Source organism: Mixophyes fleayi, chromosome 1 (genome assembly GCF_038048845.1).
Source record: "Mixophyes fleayi isolate aMixFle1 chromosome 1, aMixFle1.hap1, whole genome shotgun sequence".
In the NCBI taxonomy this organism is placed as follows: Eukaryota; Metazoa; Chordata; class Amphibia; order Anura; family Limnodynastidae; genus Mixophyes; species Mixophyes fleayi.
Genome location: NC_134402.1, coordinates 338389248 through 338413501, shown reverse-complemented (window position 1 = coordinate 338413501; position 24254 = coordinate 338389248). Strand labels below are relative to the sequence as shown.

Below are 24254 nucleotides of genomic sequence, written 5' to 3'. Positions count from 1 at the left end.
ATCTTTGTCCCTGACCTCAGTTATTTCCACAGGCTCATGTTCTCTTGTTGCTCTTACTATGGAAACAGCAGCCAAGAAACAAGTTGCTTAGAGCTTTGCAAATAAAAGTGATATGTTTCAGCATGGTCATTTTGTGATATAACTCTTGTTGGTCAGAATTTCACCATTGCAGTTCCTGTAGTTTCCATCCATGAAACATATAGTTGCCATCAGCCGTAGTTTCCATATCCAGTTCCTATTTTTAAAGGTATATACCCTGTGTGTGATGTGCTTAGATGAAGCTGCTAAGCTGCAAATTATCCTTGAAAGTTATTTTACAATGTTGGCTACAATGCATAACTGGTGGTTAAGTCATGTTTCAGGTATAGTTTACTTAATTCACTGGACACCTACCTGGAACCTGTCCCTGTAAGTTGTATTCAAATGTTGGCATATATCAAAGCATGGTGTGTAAATATTAATGTATGTTAAACAATCAGTATGTTGATGAAACAAAAGCCATTTTGTTTTTCCTTACTGAAGTGTCCTAACTGTTCGGCTGCATGTATTGTTTTCTGCTGTTTTCTATGATTATGTCCCATTGTACAAAATCCCTTTTAGTATTGCCCCTTACGCTGTGTTACGCTAGGCTAGAGTCTAGGTTGCCTATATGTTAAATACAGAGCTGTCTTACTGGTACTAAATTGCTAGAGCAGAATAATACAGATTTTTCAATTTGGTTGCATACATTCCTTTACTAGATAGTATGTTGGTTGGAATTTAATGACAGAGTAAAGTGAAATTTCTTCCGTCCACTTTTGTCATTGTAAACCCCATAGGGGATAATTATAGAAGCTTTTGTTGCTTCTTAGATACCAAGACAAAAGGCCTCACTCTATGCTGAGCAGAGCCAATTAACAGTCAACAGCAGTATTTTACAACAGCAAATCTGTAGCTTTCACACTCTCATGAAACTTTGGAAGAACGCAGTGTAGCTTTATTTTCAGAGATTTCATATACTAGGAAACCTTGATTTCTGAGAGCTGAGGGCTAAAAGTCTGCACTGGTACAAAATCAAGACAGTGTATAATATGTTTATCACTGTGAAATTCGGAGGTAAGTAACCTGATATTTAATATGAGGCTATTTGTCAATGGCATATTTTGCCCATAGTTATACAATTGTACACTAGCAGTTTGTACAATACATATTCACAATATTGAAGTATTTAACAAAAACGTTTACAAAATGTCAATAGAATACAATATAATACATTTAACAAACAAAAAATAGTTCAAACATTTCTTATTTCAAAAATGTTTTAAAAGGCCTTACCTTCATTTTAAAAAGATTTTTAGACAACTAACACAATAGTTTGACAACGTGAAGGCTACCATAGAAGGATATCTCACAAACCTGTGAATAGAATACAACAGAATAGATTTAGCAAACAAAAAATAGTTCAAACATGTCGTATTTCAAAGCTGTCTTAAAAAGGCCTTACCTTCATTTAAAAATTGACGTTATTATGAAGTACTGTAGGGAGCTTCAGTTCCATGTATAAATGATATGTAATATGCACAGATATTAGCTATAGTCCTATGGAGATTTGCTTGATGTGCTTCGGCTAGCTTTCACATACTTGTACACATTATTAAATCAAACTCTCTATATTTGTATCTAAAGATTTATGCACTGTTTTCCATGCGCTTGTGCCATGTTCTGTCTGAGCTGCGTTCACTGCACATATATGAGATAATATATTTTGCATCATTTAGATCGATGCTACAAATATGATTCTGTGCCTCAGAATTTTATTTTAATTTATCCACAAAATACATGTTGCATAATTTCCTAACTGAATCAATTTAAGTGATACCTGTAGAAACTTCAGTGGTTCATATTCCAGCATAGTGAGGTTTGAAGGAATTACAGTACCTTTTAGTGTCTGTATTGAAAATCATTATTTTCTTACTGTAAGCTTACCTCCCAACATTTTAAAATCCGCCATTGGAACAGGGGGTGGGGGGGGGTGCACATCGCAATATTTGTATTTATTTAGAGTAAATCGGTCCCTTTTTGAATATGATGTTTCCATTTAACTGCAGCAAGAACCATTACCTGTGCTAGTGTAGGAAAATGGGGTGATGAAAGCCCAGAACAGATACTGGTTTCATTTATAGTGAATATTGTGATATAAATATATTTGAAAATATTGGTAGAGTATATGTGTACTCACTGGGATGTGAAAGGATACAAGTGTCAAATATACATGATTGTGGCAGGTTGTAAATCTCTTCTGGCAATGTTATCTTTGAGGGGGAATTCAATTAGCCACGAGGTGCCGTGATGTGTCTCTGGAACAGTCCACGGAGACACAATGCCTCAATGTTTTCTTTCAGATCTCAAATAATATTTCCTCTCATCCCATCAAGATGCCAGGAGAAAAGGAGTGGAGTTTCTGTACCGTTGGGTGTGCTTGCATCAAAGTCATGCAGCATCACAGCATGTCTGAGGTTGGGTCAGGTGACATGTGACTGGCACACAGGGTTTAATGAACCCAACTGCGCTTTACCAGTTTTAGCATTTTCTACAGAATGTGACATCTGTAAGAGCTGTTAAAACTCTTATCTATTACTCCTCTGATCGTGCCCTAAGAAGGACACTTAAGAGAACAGGTTCTGTAGTTCATTAAAATCAGATCAAATGCCTGATCAATCTAACATTAATTATATTAGGATAGGAACACCAAGCTCTCCTCTCACCCAGCCAGATTTGTATGGTAAGGCCAAGCTTAAGGCCAGGTACCTTTTGTTTACTTCTGCCAAAAACAGTAGGCACGACAAAGACAATAAAATGGCACATTGATAAACTAAAAACATGATGTACACACAGATTTTTAAATATTTATAGTAATAGAAACTTGCATTTGGTGATGGTTAAAGGGCCTCTTTAACGTCTATCTTAAAAAAATCAAAGACAAAAATAATGACAAGATATACATCTCTGTAAATAGTCTGAAGCAGGGCTGACTTAAACTATTCAGCAGAAATATTTATACTCATTTTCTTATTCTTTTGTCTTTTTTGCTACATTTTCAGTGTCCTAGAACCAATTATGCAGTCTAATCATATACATAACCTGCTTTAAAGAGATATAGGCACACTGGGCCTGATTCATTAAGGAAAGTTAAGCAAATGTAAGTAAGTAAGGCAAAACCATGTTGCATTGGAGGAGGAGGTAAATTTAAAATGTGATGGCAGATTTATTGTTGGTGTAGGGCATGTCCTAGATCAACTTTAAATTTCAGTGTACAAATAAGCTATCAAGTATAAAGTATTTGTGTGCTACATGGAAAAAAAGCCATTATTTTCCTTATGTGCAAAATAATACACTAATTTGCACCCCTTGCATAGCAAAATGGTTTTGTCCAGAAAACTTAAGTAGAAAAACTTACTCAATTTCTTGGTTAACTTTCCCTAATGAATCAGACCCACTGTTATTAATAAAATCCTCCCTCTAGACCAGACTTAGGACCTACGGTAATTTAAGTTCTAAGACTAAACATTCTAGTTCTAAACGTACATATTTGCACCCTAAACCTTGTTGTGATGCAAGGGTAGCAGTATTTACATGCAGGGAGAATACTGCTTGCTTTTGCATGTAACACTAGTGTTTACACTGAAATTTAGAGTTGAGCTAGGATGTGCCCTCTCTCCCAACAATTAAACTGTCTGCACATTTTAAATCCCACCCCCCTCTCCCATGCAACATGGCTTATACACTAATTTACAACTAACGCTAAATTAGGTCCATGCTGGTTGAACTATGAAATTACAGTTATGTAAAAGCATTTGCACAGATTCCTTTTGCAAAGCGGTGTGATCTGTTGGCTTTTCTTGAGTAGAGTCTATATATAAAATTTACTATAAATACTGTATATAGAACTTGTACAGTCTGTATATTCATTATTATCTTTTATTTACAAAGCGCTGCCATGTTATGGTGCGCTGTACATTAAGGGAATCATAACACAAATTATATACAATAACATGAAACAAAAGGTAAAGATGGCACTGCCTAAAGAAGCTTACAATCTAGGAGGTATGGGGAACACTTAATGCATAAGGTAGTGGAATAACAATTTTAGCTGCTGGTGGAGAAATGTGCATATGGCTATTATAAGACGGTAGCGTTATCAGTTGCCAATGATACAGTAGCCATCGGCGATTGGCATCTGGGCAGCTCACGGTGTTCAGGATGAGGAGAGATTGAAGAAGACGGGGACACAAAATATGAACCAGTCACTGTAGAAATCTTAAAACTGTCAGTTGTTGTCAACCATAAATAAAAATGTGTATTTTGAGCTGTATCACTTCCTCTTGAAAGGAGATGCCACCAATAGAAAATCCAGGTTTGTGAGGTTGGGCCCTCACCACCTAAACCCTCTAAATGGCACCAAAATACCAACAATATTTCAGACCTCCTGACTTGTAGAACACTAGAGAGCAGGAAGTTAGGTCACTGTGCTTCTTGTGAAATACAGCCCCCTACATGTAACCTGCCATAACTTGTGATAGCCCCAACACAACAACTTGTGCCTTGGCTGGTTTCCCTGTTCTTTTGGTGCCTCCAGCCAGGACGGAAATATATCTGGAGAGTTCTTTAAATAATAATAATTACTTATTTTGTTTTAGTAAAATGTTGGAGATGTTGTAATGCAATTTTCCCCTCAGCTAATCTAACCATGGGCTTTATCACTCTTTTAGCTGATCATCAGATTATATTGAACCCAAACTGCAAGCTGGTCAACCTGGCAGAAAGCTTGAGGGAGAAATGTCAGTGTGGACATGAGGGTGAGTAATGCGACAGACAATGAATAAGAGGTGTGAGTTTTAGGTTCAAAGAACACCTGCCACCTACACACACTGGAGGAAGCCATTTTGAATGCTTTGGTTCTCTGGTTCTGACCTTTAGGTCTAGAGTGTTTTTAGGTATTTCAGGGTTTGTGACCAAAATCTCAGGATCACTGAAGTTCTTTCTTGTTTTCCACTGACTTTTCTGCTATTAGTGAAATTAATTCTATATTATGCAATTACCTGAAGTTCCTTGTTGGTGGTTTTCATACCTATAAACTAATAAGGAAATTGTTGTTTAGTTCACCTATGTGACATGTTTATGTTTGAATCGAACATACCATAAATTCACAATTTAGAATTACACATTAAAGAAAATACTGGCTCCATATTGCACAGCATATCAGGGCCACCTGAAAACAGAAATGATCCCTATGAGATCATATACACCAGCCACATCCACGGTCCAATGTACTATATTACTCTGAATGCAACCTGCATTTCCTCCGCCAGTCAGACAAAGCATTTCAAAAGTAATATATGGAACAACTCATAACCTTGAGTATACAGCTAATCTAGCTGAACTGTACAGCTTTGCGGGAAATGTCCACTAGCCCCAGAAATTATAACTACCCCAAATTCTCCATTCCATTACAAACTACACCTTACTCTACAAAATAAAATAATCTCACTCTGCCATATTGACCTTAGTGTAGCTGATTGTTGCCCATAACCTGTACTCCTATAGAACAGCAGCACCTGTCTCTATCCAATATATCCATTTTGCCACCAGCTCTATATTCCAACAATCTGTTCCTTCCAGTTTCCATTGATCTACTGGATGAGTCAGGAAACCTAATAAATCTCTGCGACCTGGAGGGGTCCCAAGACATTGCGACAAACTATCTGAAGGAACGACAGTGCTATGTTCTGGTCAAAATTATCCGTAAGTAGAAATGTGGATGTGAGGATTATTTTTCACCTTTCAAGTCTGTTTATTCCTTTTCTTGTCTGTTTCTTTTTGCGTTTTATGTATATTGTTATGTATAAATCTATGGTTAATATTACTGTCTTTAGGTTGTACACTAGTGATTTCCCTGCACCTACGGAACTTATGATAAACCCTGTTAGACAGGTCCACAAAGCCATTCAAACTAAATGATGAACCTCTAGTGGTTCCATTAGCATATTTGACTAAAAGAAAACATTGGAAAAGAGACACTAATGGGGCAGATCAATAGTAAGCAAGATGTGAAGAAAAATTAGCTGATTAAGCCCTATTTTCAGTCTCAATCAGGATTTGTAATTGAATTACTCTCTGCACAATCCACTGGGTAAAATAACTTGAAAGGCAACACACATCTAATTAAATCTCCCCGCAAAGTTACCAGCAAAATATACTACCGGTAGGAGACACCACTGAACATTACAAATACTTTCATTTTAAATATTACTAGATCAAAATATTAAATCCACTTATTTAGAATTTTGCAGCAAGAAAATTATCATTTTTATTTTCAAATCAATTCCTTACTACTTGCCTCATTACAGGGACACCCTAGAGATTAACATGTGGTATAAATATGTATGCCACTTCTAATAGAAAGTGAACTCTATTCTTAACTTTTAACACCTTCAGTTTCACCCTGTTCATCAATCACTGATTAACCACTATAATATAGTGATTTGGTTTGTAACCTACTCTATAATTCGTAGGTAGTGATGGGTCAGAGCCAGCCCGCTACGAGTCCATGCTGGAGAACTTGGGGAAACGTCACCCGGAGTTAGCAGGTGAGGACAGACCTTGTGACTTAACCTACAATGCTTTTCAGTGTAAACTGCAAACAGTTATTGGATCATTCATTCTTCCACATGTATAATGGATTAGATTATATGCTTTAAAGTGCTTGTTTCCCAGCACAAAAAAAAACAAACAGTGAATTTAAAAAAAAACAAAAAACTATATAGCTGAATAGACATGGACACACTGAGTGAGTTATAGAACTAACGTGGCTACAAAAAAATTGCATGTGGTCTTTGATGTTGAGGGAAATTATACAAACTAACATACAATTTTAAAGATCAAAGTGTTTTACTAAATCTTACACTAACCTTGACAAACACCTATATTTTACATTACTTTTATCACCCCAGCGCAAGGAGCTCAAACCAGGAGGAAAAAAACATGCAAACATACTTTTTAAGATTTTGAGGGGGTTTATAACATTGCAGTTAGTTGCAATTTTGCAATAAACTATAGAAAGCTTACATTGTATACTTATTTGAAAGATAAAGGCTAATAGCCGATTGGTTGTTATGTTTTCATTTAAATTGGGTCTTAACCGCAATGTTAGTCCTGATGTCTATAGGTCACACCCATTATATATATATATATATATATATATATATATATATATATATATATATATATGTATATATATCTAATATATATAAGCCTAGTGGCGTGTGTTAGTCTGTGTGTTAGTCTGTGTGTGTGTGGGGAAAAAAAACCAAGCTGCAGCGCCACCTGCTGGGCGGAGTTATACACTGACCTACTAAATTCTTAGTGTGTGGGGGAAAAAAACTCAGAAAGGGCTGAAATTTGGTATACTAAGATGTTTTTAATTTGTTAATTTAATTTGCTAATTGTTAAAAGTGTTTATAAAGATTTTAAAAAAATATATATATATTTCTTGAAGGAGAAGTGACAGTTGGGAGTGGTTGGTGGTTGCCGGGGGTGACAGAGCGAGAGGAGTGTGATACTCAGGACCGCTGCGAGAGATCCCTGTGTCTGGATAGACATCTGGATAGATGTGGCGATAAAGATGAAGGATGAGGTGATGGAGAAAAATGATGAGGTGGTGACATGTGGACAAAACCATGTTAAAAAAAGGCGCTTGCGTCGGGAAGTAACGCTCTTCCCCTAAGGAGGCCTGGGCTAGGCCCAAATGCATGACAAGAACCTTTTTAACACCTTAAGTAGCTTATTTGACTAGAATGCATGAGTATCATGCACGGGTTAACTATATATATATATATATATATATATATATATATATATATATATATATATATATTATAGGTCACAGACCACCTATCTACTTGTTTTATTTCACTAATTTTAATATTATGTTCTCCAATATTAAGTAAATTGCACCTGGACATAAAGATCTCCAATATGTCTGTTTCTCTTGCAGAACGCCTGCAAAAGTTGTCCAATCCCCATGTACGGGACAAGTGGCGCAATACTGTTCACAAGAAATCTAAAGGCTCCAAAGAAATCCCTTTTACTTCTCCAACAAAAACCAGGGCAACTTCTCAGCAAAAGAGCCGATTGACGTGATGGACTACCCTACCTGTCCGGGTATAGCTATGGAACCCTTACATTTAGGATAGAAAAGGGGAATTAAGTGACATTGCAGATTTGCTTGTATTTCCTAAGATACATACTGTATGTCATCAACTATATTTTTATTCTGTCTAATTAGGGAGAGAACATGAATTTACCAACAGATGCATTGATATATGGCAAATTTTGTCACAAAACCTTTGTATAAAATGTTGCTTTATTGAATAAAGGATGCAAGATATTATTTATTCCTCATTGGAGACAAACATTATCAGTGTTTCCATCTGCAAGATGAAAACTGGGAGAGATGGGAGGGAGAGAAAGATGAGAGGGAGGGGTGGGGAGAGAGATGGGAGGGAAAGATGAGAGGGAGGGGTGGGGAGAGAGATGGGAGACAGATATTTTTAAAAAATATTTAAAATCTGGCTGGGTTGGGGGTCTCCACTCTCCGATTCTGCTACAAGATTTTAAATGTATCAGAGTATTATAGTGCTTTTGCATGAGCAGGACTTAAGGGGTAATGAGCCCACAACACATTTTTGTGTACCTGATCATTTTTTGTACCTATCCTCTGTGATCCTTTCTTGACTAGTACATACTACTTATAATACAGTGTAAGTCCTTAGCCCAAAATGTCTTAATATACAACAAATCTTATGTTTCAAGTATTAAACATCAATCTCATCTCTCTAAATTTAAAGGGGGCGATTCAATCCAACGGGATGTGTCGCTGGACATTGCCTCGATGTCTAGCTGTATTACGGTAAGGAAACTCCACTCACTTTATCTATGCACCTCTACGGGGAGCGAGGGAATATGAGCGGAGATGTCAACCTGAACATCACCTCAACACGTCTCCGTAGACTGTTTCAAAGACACATCGAGTTGAATTGAATCTCCCCCATGGAGACAAACAGCAGGCTCCTCACCCCTAGCTCACTTCATCTTTTGTCAAGGTCATACAGCAATGTGTTTAAATAAAGAATATCTAAGCCTTTTTTAAAACCCTGGGCTTCCCATCAATCCGCTACTGCCTCAGACTCCCATCACAAATATGGCACTGACCACCGGAGGTGTTGGAACAACTGCCCCTAAGTAGGTTCGAAGTTGTGTTTACATTATGCATAAAGCCAGTTAGAAAGGGTTAGTGCGTAGAGAATTACTTAAAAATAATAATAAAATATTGTATTTTAGTGTAATGGTCTTTAATGCACCATGGAACCTAAAATTGTGTATAAAACAAAACCATCATTCACAATTATATATCCAAATGTTTGAAGATATTTAAGGCGAAGCTTTCATGATAATTGTAAGATATCCTACAATTCGACTACCCAATTGGATCCTCTTTGTTATTATTGTATGGGGATTTTGCTATACATATATATTTTTAAAAGAGCCCATTTAAGGAGGGATAAAAATTTGGTTTAGGTTCAGTGGTCCTTTATGGTAAAACAAATGACATGAAGCTTGATGAATATGCAGTACCCCTAGTCTGCACCAAGATGGCGCTAATGCTCCAAGATTGAAGTCAGAGTTACAGCTTATCCTGTGAAGTGAAAACTGCACACATTTGCTTTTCAAATCAGCTGAATGTGCGCAAGCAAAAGGCCAAAGGTTGTGAGAATACAGACAGCGAGGGGGACAGTTTGGGCTGAATACTGAAAGTTATTTTGAAAATACCAGAAATAATAATAATACAAGCTATATAGAAGAAAAAGACTTACACACAACAATGCATAACTAAAATATAGATATCTATTTTTATTAATTACTCTGTTTAAAGATAAAACTGTTATAGTCTAAAACCCAATTGTAATATTATAAGATTATGTGCCAAGTAGAGAACTAAAATGCCAGTGGCTCCTATGATGATTCTTCATAGGAAAGTTGTCCAGATGGGAAACTGATCAATGTCACAAGAGAGAAGAGACACCTGCAGGAAAGAGAGGAAATTACAGTCATAACAACTCAGTGCCCCATAAGGTTACAGAATAAGTCTTCTTTTCTATTCCCTATGGTGTATCAAATATTTATTTTCTGCTGAACCCTCCACATACTTTATTTTTCTAGTTACATGTATTGATCATACTTGCCAACTCTCCCGGAATGTCCAGGAGACTCCCGCATTTTGGGAGAGTCTCACGGACTCCCGGGTGAGTATGGAAATCTCCCGAATTCTGCCCACTTCCTAGTGAATTTGGTCCAAAATGCAGCGATTCTCTGTGAATCGCGGCATTTGGTGCCGCCCCTGGTGTAAAATGACGCGTTTGCATCATTACGTCACAGGGGCCGGGGCCAAAATTATGCAGATTTTGTCACCCCTCCCCCCTCACGCCCACCTCCCCCGGCAGGCTCCCGGAAAACATTTCCATAAAGTTAGTAAGTATGGTATTGATATGTACCTGTAACTGTATATGCAGTCTTCCAGCTTCTATCTGTTTTCCAGAGACAATAAGACCCTCCAGTATACAAGCAGTGTACAAAGTTAGATCTCAGCCTGCCGCGTCATTCTCCCAGTGTTATTAATTACAAAATGCTTGTGTCAACCAGCATTAATTGGTGGGGTGGTCTAATACACCGGGTGGAATAAACAACAAAATTGGTGATAAGATGAACCGTTTACGTTGTTAATTTGCTTTAACACCTTACTGCGTAAGCCATTAATCATACTGCATAAACCATTACTCTATCACCGCCTTCCAAGTACTGAAGAACTATATTAAGCCTCACACACATTTCCTCTTGTATTAAAGTTGTTGTCAACAAACACTATACCTAGGATCCCCGGCCTTTACACCTCCATATACACAGCTACATCTTTCTCACAATACATTCCTCACCCCTGTTACAGCTTCTCTTCCCACTCACCGTGGCTGTATTTACACTGCTTTAGCGCTTCACTAAATCCCTCACATAGAGTCAGGTCACTCTGTGTGGTAGCACAGTCCAAGAACTGCTTCATTTCATAGTGACAGGGACCATATGCTGACTGAGGCTGCTGGGAGTACGCAGGGGTCTTTGGAGGCTCCTACAGGAAAAAATGTGGAGAAAGAGAAACAGAAGGATAAGAAAAAGGAGGGGGGAAAAATCACCGTAGAAGACACAAGACAAGAGTGTACATAGAGTATTATAATGTAGAGGTATGCAATATTTTATCCAGAAATCCTTTATTCAGGATGTTCCAAAGATAAAAAGTTAACAATTGCTGCTTCTCCATAATAATGTCATGTATACAAACTTCATCACTAAGTAAATAGGTCACTATTAGGAGATAAACGGTAGGCTAGGGGCAATTTGTGTATATTGTTACCCCACATATATGTAGTTTTTTTCCTTTCAAAATGCTGGCAGTGTACCCACGAAGGGGTAGATTTACTAACACTTCTACAAAGAAAAAAAGGAGGTTTGGTCCACAGCAACTAAACAATTTCTAGCTATACCTTATATAGTACATTCTAGAAAATGATAGCTAGAATCTGATTGGTTGCTATGGGTAACACCTCCATTTTTTCTTTTTTTAAGTTCTTGTAAAACTACCGCCAAGATCTGGTCATCCTTAGTGCGGCTATGTAATATGAAAGCTAACAGCAGCACTGACAGAATGGATCAGCACTTGTGTGACAGGAACTCTGTGCTTAGCAGGTCCTTAACTTTTTTAACCAAACTATGTCTGTGAATCAGCATTACAAACTGTGGTTCAGTGTTTCATTAATTATGGATTTCCTTTCCAATACGTTTCTGTTATGTACAAACTATGTATTGCTAGAACTGTACAATAAATAGGAAATATGGACAACTTCGTTGCAAGAAAAGATGATGAATAATCTGTTTATTAGCTTGTAGATCACAAAATGTTTGTATAGAACATTGTGTGCATCTAGCATTATAATGGCAAGAAACCATAGGTTAAAAAGTTATTACATTGCACTGTTATTTGTACAAGTTACAGAGAGCTCAACTCGTCAATTTATGGATTCCTATTTATCCCCACCCTTCTAGATAGCACTTTGTTGGGACCAACGCATTTCACTTTGACTGTCTCATACCATCTGCATTAGTAACTGCTGCTTTTATAGAATTTAAAGAAATTTGGCTTAAGTAATCTTTTTCATGCACATATTATTAATAAGGGCTTGCACACACACATCTTGGGGTACACCGTTCGAAGCACAGATAATTTGACTTAGTTTTAGGAGAGCTTGGAGATGCGTTCATTAAGGCTCAAGTCTACTATGTACTTTACATAGCGCTTTGACAGGTGTTCACATAGAACTCCACTGTATTGTTAGTGAACTCTGAAATGTCAAAAATGACACAAAGCAAATGCTTGCCAGAAAGTGTGGGTGTACAGGTCCATTCTCTTACATTATTTTTTAAGGGTGTCGGTGCAAAGAGTCTTTACTAGGCTTTGTTAATGTGCATTAAACGCGCTGTTAGTGCTTGATTTTAGTGCCTATGTGTACATGGCCTTATGCTGCAACGTTAAATACAATAAAAGAACACAGGACTCATTAGTAATCAAAAGGCAGAGGAAAGTACTTCCAAAAGAAGAAATAGGGATTCTGTCTATGGATAAATAGCAAAAGCAGCATAATAAGAGTAACTGCAACACAAACAATGTAAATATTCACATCCTGTTAACATATCAACTTACAAACAAAACTAAGACACGTGCTATGTTTAATTAATACAGGAAGACCGAAACAAGAACTGCTCCATACAATTTCCAATCTCAAGGAGCAATATGTTCTGTATTTATGTAACAAAATGTCAGATAATTGGTTTGTGGTTAGTTGTCATCTATGCTTGTACTGGATGAGATATTTCACACACTTCACCATTATGATCACCTTGTTACTGACCTGTACAGCTGGCTTTGCTGGCTCTGTGCTGCCACCACTGAAAGCACCAGTCAGCGCTCCACCAAGGACATGACCCACTGCTGACCCGACAGCCACACCAGCTGCTGTAGTAGCCATCTGAGCCATCAGCCCTGGCCCCTGGGATGGAGCTGGAGCCGTGGACACAGCAGAAGGTGGTGGGTGTGCGGCAGCCGGGGCATGAGTGGGAGCAGGGCTGGAAAATCAAACGGAGAGAGATAAATTACAGGTCATCTTTGTTCAGAAGCTGGAAAATGTATGCTTGCATGAATTATCCATGTGAGCATAATATATAGGATAATGTATCTGTACTGTACATTATAAGTCACAAAGAAGTTCCACAACTACATAGAAGCACTAGACCACTTGTCTAAAATCCATGATTAATTATTCTCTGTACAGCACCGCATAATATGATTGGCACTATATAAACTATAGTAATTTACAGTAGAGGTGCATTTTTACTTATATCACACAAGTTTTCCTAATTGCAAACTGAAGTGATGACATCAGATCAGAGCTCACCAATTAAAAAGATGTATTTACAGGAGCTAGACATATATTAGCACCACTTGTGTTTTATATGGTTCATCACTTATAATGGTGATAATCACCAATGTCACAGACCATGTGTAAAAACTGCTCTATAAATCCCATTTAAATTATGCGACCAGTTAGCTACTGCACACTGCAGTGTTCCTTAAATGGATCGAAGCAGCTCCAGAATCATATTCTCAAAATGTGTTACTCCAATATCAAACCACAGCCAAGTGGTCACCGGTCACAGATGTCACCAGCGCTTGTTCCCTTTGACGGCAATGACATTGCTCCAAGGGCAATAAATGATCTTGTCATTGGGTTCCAGTCTACCAAAAGGTGAATACTGGCAGCTCTTACCTGGGTGCTGTGCGGGAGGGGACACTGCGGCTACCTCGCGGCATTTTGACCTCTACTGAGAGTCACCGGCTGTGACACTGACAGCTCTCGGCTCGTTGTAAGGTAATGCTCGCACTCGTCAGTGTCCAGAAACCTCCAGTGGGCGCCTTGTAATGACGTCACAATCTGCAAGTGCTCTATCTCTGGCACGGTTTCTTATGCAAGTCTTGTTGCTGTCGTACTAGTGAACGGTTTACGAAACTGAATACGAATAAATCAGTGCACTAATATCAGGGCTATAGGTAAAGTACAACAAATAGACATCTAGTATTAAAAGAAAAACACTGTATGGTATTACATATGCAATTACCTCATAACATAGTTTATAGCAGTTTAACTCTGACACAAAATAAATACACTTGGCTTAGAATAGTTTCCCTGTGTTCTTTGTCTTTGATTTCTCAAATGCAATTTTGAAGCACAGTAGAGTAGGAAGGATAGACAGATAAGTTTCACAGCTGTTGTAGGATAAAGCCATATATATGTGTACATATAATATATATATTTATGTTCTCTCTGGCACACCTGGACAGCATTGTCTACCGTAGAAATGCAAAAAAAAAAAAAGCAAAGCCTCAGCACTAAACAATGGCTGGTTGGCAGATTTTAGCCCAGGGGGGCAAGAACATAGCACTGGCCCATAAGTAGCAGCCCATCCTTAAAGGGTGGTCTTAGGTACAATATATATTTATCAATATACAAAGAGGCTATTTTAGTGGTGCTTAACCCAGCAATGCTTTATTATTATAAATGATAAATCTTAAATATTTAAAACAAATAACAAGCCTCACTTTATATTGTATTTTATATGTTCCTTCTCCCTACAGCACTTTTTCTTTAACATACCTCACTGATTATAATGGGGTATAAATCATATCAATAGATTATATAATAATGTTTTATTACAGTACTGAACACTGGCTTATTTTTTCAAAATGCAAAATGCCCTTTTGCTTTAAAAACCTGATGTTTTTGCCAGCAAAAGGGCTTGTTTTTGCTTTGTACTATATACCGGTGGTTCTCAAAGTGTGCGCCGCGGCTTCCAGGGGTGCCGCGGCGCTGTCACAGGGGTGCCGCAGAGGCCAGGAGATTAAATACAAAAATACCAATCCGGCGGCGCCCGGGATCTAGCATCCTTCTCACTCATCACGTCCGACATATTCAGTGAGAAGCGACAGGAAAGAGGAGGATGCTGGGTCCCGGGCGCCAGCAGATTGGTAGGAAAACAGAAGAAAAGATAGAAGAAAGAAGGCCAAGTATGGTAAGTAAAGAAAGGGGAGGGTAAATGGTCATGGGAAACAGCAATGGAGGAGCAAAAGAAGGAAGGAGGGGGCAGAGTGAGGATGAAGAGGGGCAGAGTAAGGATGAAGAGAGGGAGAGTAAAGATGAAGAGGGGCAGAGTAAAGATGAAGATCGGTAGAGTGAGGATGAAGAGGGGCGTAGTGTGTGGATGAAGGGGGGAGCAGTGTGTGGATGAAGGGGACGCAGAGTGTGTGGATGAAGGAGGGCACAGTGTGATGATTTTTGTACATGTTTTATTTTGTTTGATCTTATTCATCTTAATTATTATTATATTAGCTGTAAATTATTCTTTGACAGATATATAATTGAAAATAATATATAAAAATATTCTTTTCCCTTGGATTTATGTGTGTTATTTTTGCAAACAACTTACTAAGTATTTCTGTCCTGACCTAAATACTTATTATGCTATTTTGACCCAACTACTTATAAAACCGGACTGCTCGGTAATTATTTTGGAGGGGTGCCTTGAAAAAATTATGGAGACTAAGGGTGCCGTGAACTGAAAAAGTTTGGGACCCACTGCTATATACTAATAGGGTTAGTATTTGTTTTATGGTTAACCTAAAAAAAATAATGAGCGATGCTACTGATAGAAGGAGCAGAGCACTAGGTGTCAATCTGACACCCTGGCCCAAAGCTGGATTAAGGCTCTGGGGAGCCCGGGGTACTTTAGACAGGGGGGGCCCTAAGATGTAATATGGTTATCATTTTAGACAAATACACAGCCAATACTGTGTGCACAAATTTGGGACTGCACTACCAGGTTTGGGACATTTGGCAGACTGTCCTGCTCTCTCCTGCTTGTTCTTGTCACTTTCACCACCTGTGGCTGCTGGTGTCTTTAGATCAGTTGCTGCTTGTCTGGATCCTGGAATGTTGGATGCACTATTTGGGAAAAAAATGGGTACCGTATTTTTCGCTCCATAAGATGCACTTTTTCCCCCCAAAAAAGTGGGGGGAAAAGTATGTGCATCTTATGGAGCGAATATTGCAAGCAATAAAAAAGAAAACTTACAGAGAAGCAGGTCCCGACCAGGCTGCGGATCCTCCTGATCGTCCGTTCGCCCGCCCGCCTATCTGTGAGGACCTAGCTATCACATGGGACGGCACCTGTCATGTGGTGCACGTCCCATGTGATAGCTAGGTCCTCACAGATAGGCGGGCGGGCGGACGGACGATCAGGAGGATCCGAAGTGCTGAAGACATCGTGCGCGCAGGGAATAAGGTAAGATATGGGAGGCTATACTGCGGGTGTGCTGGAGGCTATACTGCGGGTGTGCTGGAGGCTATACTGTGTGTGTGTGCTGGAGGCTATACAGTGTGTGTGCTGGAGGCTATACTGTGTGTGTGTGCTGGAGGCTATACTGTGTGTGTGCTGGAGGCTATACTGTGTGTGTGTGTGTGTGTGTGTGTGTGCTGGAGGCTATACTGTGTGTGTGTGTGCTGGAGGCTATACTGTGTGTATGTGTGTGTGCTGGAGGCTATACTGTGTGTATGTGTGTGTGCTGGAGGCTATACTGTGTGTGTGTGTGTGTGCTGGAGGCTATACTGTGTGTGTGTTCTGGAGACTATACTGTGTGTGTGTGTGTGTGCTGGAGGCTATACTGTGTGTGTGTGCCGGAGGCTATACTGTGTGTGTGTGTGCCGGAGGCTATACTGTGTGTGTGCCCAGGGCCATCTTTTCCATTGGGCACGATGGGCAGCTGCCCGGGGGCCCCACGGGCAAGGGGGCCCCATAGGCATGGCTCTTAATGAGAATAAATAATCCTACAAAAGAAAAAAACCTGAAAAAAAACCTACAAGGGTCACTGAGCAAGTACATCTATCTATTTCTATCTATATCTCTATCTGTATACATCTATATATCTATATCTAGGGGCCCCGGTGCACTGCTTTGCCCGGGGGCCCATAATGTTGTTAAGATGGCCCTGTGTGTGCCAGTGTGCTAACATAGCATGTGTGTCTAAGAGTGGGGATCAGTGTGTTAATATAGTGTGTGTGTGTTGGTGAGTGAGAGTGGGGGCCAGTGTATTTTTGTGAGTGAAGGGGCCAGTGTATGTTTTCCTCCTCTAAAAACTAGGATCTTATAGTCATCTTATATTCTTATATTCATCTGATATGCATCTTATAGTCGGGTGCGTCTTATGGAACGAAAAATACGGTACATGAAATGTAGAAAACTGCAACCAGCTTCGGTGTTAAATCAATATAGCACCCACGTTTTATACTAAGGCCTCCCTACAGTCCAAAATTAAAATAAAAGTATTCACATTTGATAAATAGATCTACTTCCCTCCAACTAGCCCTGACATTAAATTAATAGCATACACATTTAATAAATAGACCTACACCCCCACATTAAATTAATAGTATTCCCTTTTAATAAACAAACATATTTCCCTCCTTCAAACAGCCCCAGCAATTAATTAAATAGTATTTACATTTAATAAATATAACCATTTCCCACAACAATCCCAGGCATTAAATAATTCCTAATCACATATAATAAATAGACCTCATTTTCCCCAAACAGCCCCACAATCAATTTATAGCTCCCAATTCACCCCAGCATTAAATTAAAGTCCAATCACCCCATCTTAACTTTATAGGCCCCACTATTAAATTAAATTTTCCCACCATCACCCCACAAATAAAATAGCACCCATAATTAGCCACCAATCTGCACTCCACCATTATATTAAGATCACCCTTCCCTCACACATTATATTAATATACTGATCCCCTCATACACACAATATACCGGCCCCCTCATACACACACAATATACTGCCACCCTCATACACACACACAATATACTGACCCCCTCATACACACACACACTATACTGACCCCCTCATACACACACATTATACTGGTCCCCTCATACACACACAATATACTGGTCCCATCATACATACACAATATACTGGTCCCATCATACATACACAATATACTGGTCCCCTCACATACACAATATACTGGCCCCCTCATACACACACAATATACCGTCCCCCTCATACACACAATATACCAGCCCCCTCATACACACAATATACTGGCCCCCTCATACACACATAATATACTGTCCCCCTCATACAATATACCGGCCCCCTCATACACACAATATACCAGCCCCCTCATACACACAATATACTGGACCCCTCATACACACACAATATACTGGACCCCTCATACACACACACAATATACTGGCCCCCTCATACACACAATATACCAGCCCCCTCATACACATACAATATACCAGCCCCCTCATACACACAATATACCGGCCCCCTCATACACACAATATACCAGCCCCCTCATACACACAATATACCGGCCCCCTCATACACACAATATACCGGCCCCCTCATACACACAATTACCGGCCCCCTCATACACACAATATACCGGCCCCCTCATACACACAATATAGGCACTGGATTTGCGAATGATGAGGCTGGGATCACAGCAGATATCTGTGATCTTGGGGGATCAAGTCATTTTAGCCCCAGACCCAAAAATGACACGATTCTCCAAGCCCTGCCCTCTCCTACCACACACCCCAACCCCCCCTCCGGGAGTTTCCTGCAGGGAACCATCAATAAGTTGGTGAGTATGATCCTACCATTCCCTATCTTTTACTGCATGCTGCACTGCACTTCCTGCTCAGGGAGGAATAGAACATCACAGTTTCCTTCCCATCTGAGCAGAATGGTATTTTGGAGCCTGCTCACATTTCGGGGCTTCAAATGCCTTGCGTGCCACCAGTCACATAGCAGAACACTCATTGGGATTACTGCTGGCCGCAGACATTGCAATATTTTCCTCTGAGATGGCAGAGGCGCGCAGCTGCTACATGGGACCAAGCAGAGAGGCCTCTAGAAACTGTTACCCAATGATATACATTTAAATCTATATGTCTAGTGTACGAGATAACCTCTTCATGAGGTATATAGCCCCATCTGTCCAATAAACTTTCATAAACATTGACAATGACTGACTGGGTCTAATGAGTAAACAAGGAACTATACCTTTTGGTTCATGGCTTCTCGATCTCTGTATATAATGTTCAAACTGAACACTGTACAGCAAATGCAAAAGAGACGTGTAATTTCAATGAGGATTTTCTTTCTGAAGACAGAACAATGATGTGCAGATGAGCCTCAATCAGACTTTCTTTGCTATGTAACACTAATAGCTTCATGTATTATTATTTTTATCTTCCTTTCTATATAAGAACCAACATATTGGGGTGCTCTGTACACAGAGGAATCATGATACAAACACATTACATACAACAAAATGGCACAGAAGTAAAATATGGCCGAACAAGCTTACTATCTAAGAGGGGTGGGGAGCACTTGTAACATAATATAGAGGAAATTAGTGCTGTTATTGGGGCAGAGGGAGTTGGATTAAACAGGGATTCAATCATGAAATCACGTTACTGATTTGTGACTTGTTAGGATATTAGTGAAGAGAAGTAAGTTTGTGTAGCCAAATTGAGAGCAGAACTACAATCTTGAAGTTGGAATTTGTAATTGAGGAAATCAGAATTGAAACCAGATTTGCTCCATCTGCATTCAGCAGCTTGTGTGGCTTCTTGTAAAGTAATTTTGAAAAGGTTGGGTGGGGGCATGGGTAACATAGTTGTATTGGAGCAACGGAATGTAGGGCAGATTAGAGACTGTTGTATTGGGAGACCGCTTGGTCAGGGCAGGAGAGGTTAGAGATTGGGGAAAGAAGGGTGACAAGCAAGGAGACCAGGATTCACTCTACAGAGATTTCTATGTTGGCAGTCAGGTTTAAGAGGGGGTGGGGATAATGCAGAGATATTGGAAGTTAGATAGGTTAGTGAAGCGCCCATGTCTTACAAAAAGTGAGATTGAGAGTGGTATGATCCATATAAAATAGGTTTATTGATAACTTTGGTGTATTTTCCTAATAGATACATTTTATATTGAATCTTATAGTGGTGGGAATAGAAAAAAATTGGAGTCTTACTTGACCCTTTAAGGGATTCTGTTGGTTACAATATGTAAACAAATATTCCCCTACACCTTCTCCCTCATTTCATAGATGGATCGCCGACAATTCTGGGTGGAGGTGAGTGGTGTTTTTTAGCTTTATCTCTCACAGGAATACACCATGGACTCGTCTCTATGGTGTCTTGAGACTGCAATATTATCTTGTCTCTGGGTCTTCAGATGATAGTATGATTTCAACCTTATGTTTAGTAAAACGTTAAAAATTACTATCTGATACTTACCTCTTATTTCATTATGTAAACTTATGTATCCTTGTGATTGATCATCTCATCTCATTTAGCAACGTTATCCTTATCTACTATATTGTATATTATCATATTCTTTTGTTCAGCCTCTTGTTTATACATGTTGTACTATTGCAATCCATAATAAAAATATTTTGGTGGGGGGAAAAAATATGTAAACAAAAACCAACCTCAAACATCTCAATGTGGCTCTGTAAATAGAAAATGTATAAAATACACATATTTGGTATCCCTTAACTTGGACGAACTAAACAATAACATTTTTGAGTAAAATAATAATAATTGCTCACGTATATGTAGACAGCAGCAGGAAATCCTTTTTTGATTTATTTTTTTACAATTTTCCCCTTTTTAAAGTACATGAAATAAGATATTTATATAACCAGCATAAAAAAATAAGAAAGCAACATTCCCAGTGAAACCAATGCATTATAAAATGCAAAAGATCTGCTCTATTCATTAATCGTATGATTAAATGTGACAATGTTCAGTCATGAAGGGGTTAACTAATTAAAAACTACTGTCTAGCACATTTTATTGTGATCACCTTAATTTAAATTGCCTGTGAATGGAAAATTACTTCACAAGTCACAAATCAGTGCCGTTTATGGAACGCAATGATTTCACCCAGGCAGTTCATCCTATATACCAGCAGATGGCGGTGACATATTGGTCTCTGGTGTATGTAATGTAGAGCACTACCAGTTTCCCGACATGTCTACATGCATTTAGTATAGGACTAAAATTAACATGCAGGAATGCTCAGTAAACATCTTCTATTTTACTCACATTTTGACTAAACTAATTATGTCACATCAAGATGTATAAAGAAGTAAGCTTCAAGTATCTGATATTAATTCCGAAGAATACATTGCTGTCTTTGATATCCTACGAACTCCAAAGAACTAAACTGATGCCAAGACAGTTGCTACACATAGCAATCTGTCCACACTCAGTATTCTGTAATGTGTCCAATCTTCTTATTGATATAGATATAAATAAATGTACATGTATGTATTTATATTGGCTTTACCACAACATACCAAACTGCTTCATCACACAGACCTCCCAGCTGCGAACTGAACATCTGCATGTTCAAAGCGTTCCCCCACATAAAAGACCCTCACTCACATACACATACTATGTATGTATATACATATATCCCTAGGCCATGCCCTGCTTTTCCTAAAGTGACCTCAGAAAGCATCTAAAAACCACAACAGAGAGAATGGGTGTAGTGTGCACGTATTCCCAGTGTCCTAAAGCTGTAACATGCTCATTTACTGTGGTTAAATCTGCTACACATAGCCCTCTTACTAATCCCATTGCAAAGTGTCTGGAAGTGAGATAATGTGGAAATCCTGAATATAAGACAATGGTGTATTTTGAACACCAGGCAATCATAATGTTGACAGGAAGAGCGGTAGTACATGAATAAGAGCTTCTCTCAGTGTAAGGGAAATACAAATGTTTAGTACCAGTGTAATAAAAGTGAGGCAATAAAGGAATAGGTTGTACATAATTATGGATCCCATCATTTTGAAATGAAAAACCGGACACCCATGCAACCTGATGTTTGCCCAGACCAAATAATCTTACTGTTTTTTACATCCCAAATAATGTAAAACCGTTATAGCAACCTATTCCAACTTAATCTGTAAATGTGGTTCGAGAGTGGGGTTTAAATGATGAAAAAATAAGTATTGTGAGTTAATGATTTTGAATGGAAAACTGAGGCACATGAAAGTTCAATAGATAAGGGCAATACAAGAATCTGTCATACGTCTAATCTCCCTTGACAAGCAGTCAGCTCAATTCCTTTGTAACACCCTCTGACACTCTCTCTTCATTTCATCCCACAAATGAAGAGATAGTTTCTACTCTCTTCTCATCTTTCTACCTCTTGTCCTCTTGATCCCATACCCTCACAAATTGGTAGGTCCCTGTCTCCTGTGCTCATTCCACCTCTAACTAAAATTTGTAATCTCTCTCTCTCTCTACTGGTATCTTTCCATCATTTTTCAAGCATGCAGTGATCACTCCTATTTTGAAAAAACAAAATTCTGACCCAAACTCTCTCTCAAATTACCGCCCCATCTCTCACTTCCCGTGCCCCTCCATGCTTCTCGAGAGAATAGCCTACACTTGTCTCACACACTTTCTTACAGCAAACAACCTACTGGATTCTCTTTAGTCAGGCTTTCACTCACAACACTCCACAGAGACTGCGCTGACGGTTGTCAATGATTTGATCACAGCAAAAACTGTAGGCCGTTACTCTTTTCTAATTCCCTTTAATCTCTCTGCTGCATTTGACACTGTTGACCGCTCTCTCCTCATACAAACGCCACATCCCTAGGTCTTGAAGGCACTGTCCTATCCTGGTTATCATCCTACTTATCTAATCGCTCTTTCAGTGCTAATTTCTCTGGATCCACCTCTGCTCCACTTCCTTTATCAGTTGGAGTTCCACAAGGCTCAGTCCTAGGTCCTCTGCTATTCTCTATCTATACCACTTCTCTTGGAAAACTAATAAGCTCCTTTGGATTTCAATATCATCTCTATGCGGATGATACACAAATCTATCTATTCTCTCCTTAACTCTCACCATCTGTGTTGTCTCGCGTTACTGACTGTATTTCTGCCATTTCATCTTGGATGTCTTCTCGCCAACTCAAATTCAATCTTTCAAAAACTGAATTAATAATATTCCCACCCAAAAACAGAAGTTTCCTGCCTGACATTTCTATTTCTGTTGATAACATGACCATAAATCCCACCCTGCAAGTTCACTGCCTAGGTGTAATCCTTGACTCACAGCTATCTTTCGTTCCCCACATCGACTATATCTAAATCATGTTACATACATCTAAAGAACATTTCCAGAATACGTACATATCTTACACAAGACACTGCAAAAACCTTAATTCATGCACTCATTCCCCGCATCGACTATTGCAATTCCCTCCTTACTGGTCTTCCCAAAACAGGACTTGAACCCCTACAATCTATTTTGCACGCAGCAGCTAGATTGATTTTCCTTGCAAACCGTTCTTCCTCTGCTGAGCCACTCTATCAGTCTCTACATTGGTTGCCTATTTTTCAACGAATACAATATACAATTCTACTAACATACAAGGCCGTCAACAAAATTGCACCAACATACATCTCCTCACTTGTTTCAAAATATCTCCTAACTCGACACCTCCGTTCTGCACAAGATCTGCTTCTCTCATCACATCCTCCCATTTCCAATTACAGGACTTTTATCGGGGCTGCACCCACTTTATGGAATTTCCTCCCTCGCACAGTAAGACTTTCCTCTAGTCTTCAAACTTTCAAGCGTTCTCTGAAAACCCACCTCTTCAGACAAGCTTATGATATTCCTCAACCAGCATCTTAATCTCCCCTATTACCACCCTCTACACAGCTCTCTTACCTCTCTGTCTGTCTGTATTACCCAGTATTGTTTTATTAATGTTTGTTCCCAATTGTAAAGCGCTACGGAATTTGCTGGCGCTTTATAAATAAATGTTGATGATGATGGACAGGTATTGAGGACATCTCCATGTATATCCACCTATTTTTCCCCCAACGAGAATAACTAATACTGTGCTTGGGACATTAGTGTCTGTCATCTTTTAAAAAAT

General features: G+C 39.0%; 2 protein-coding genes across 3 annotated transcripts; one reads left to right on the top strand and one right to left on the bottom strand.

Moving 5' to 3' along the window:
• Window positions 1-959: 959 nt before the first annotated feature.
• C1H22orf15 (chromosome 1 C22orf15 homolog) lies at window positions 960-9522 on the top strand. 2 transcript variants are annotated; one of them, XM_075215850.1, is made up of 6 exons: window positions 960-1095; window positions 4749-4835; window positions 5659-5781; window positions 6552-6626; window positions 8033-8199; window positions 8886-9522. In XM_075215850.1, the coding sequence occupies exons 1-5, from the start codon at window positions 1071-1073 to the stop codon at window positions 8176-8178; spliced, it is 456 nt and encodes a 151-aa protein (XP_075071951.1). In that variant the 5' UTR covers window positions 960-1070; the 3' UTR covers window positions 8179-8199; window positions 8886-9522. The 2 variants fall into 2 exon arrangements, with proteins under 2 accessions (XP_075071951.1, XP_075071959.1); XM_075215858.1 differs by lacking the exon at window positions 8886-9522 and having other exon boundaries at window positions 8033-8439.
• Window positions 9523-9928: 406 nt separating this feature from the next.
• Window positions 9929-14110, bottom strand: CHCHD10 (coiled-coil-helix-coiled-coil-helix domain containing 10). Its single transcript, XM_075215871.1, has 4 exons — window positions 13965-14110; window positions 13050-13263; window positions 11056-11215; window positions 9929-10120 (listed from the first exon to the last, which is right to left on the bottom strand). The coding sequence occupies exons 1-4, from the start codon at window positions 14006-14008 to the stop codon at window positions 10101-10103; spliced, it is 438 nt and encodes a 145-aa protein (XP_075071972.1). The 5' UTR covers window positions 14009-14110; the 3' UTR covers window positions 9929-10100.
• Window positions 14111-24254: the final 10144 nt, after the last annotated feature.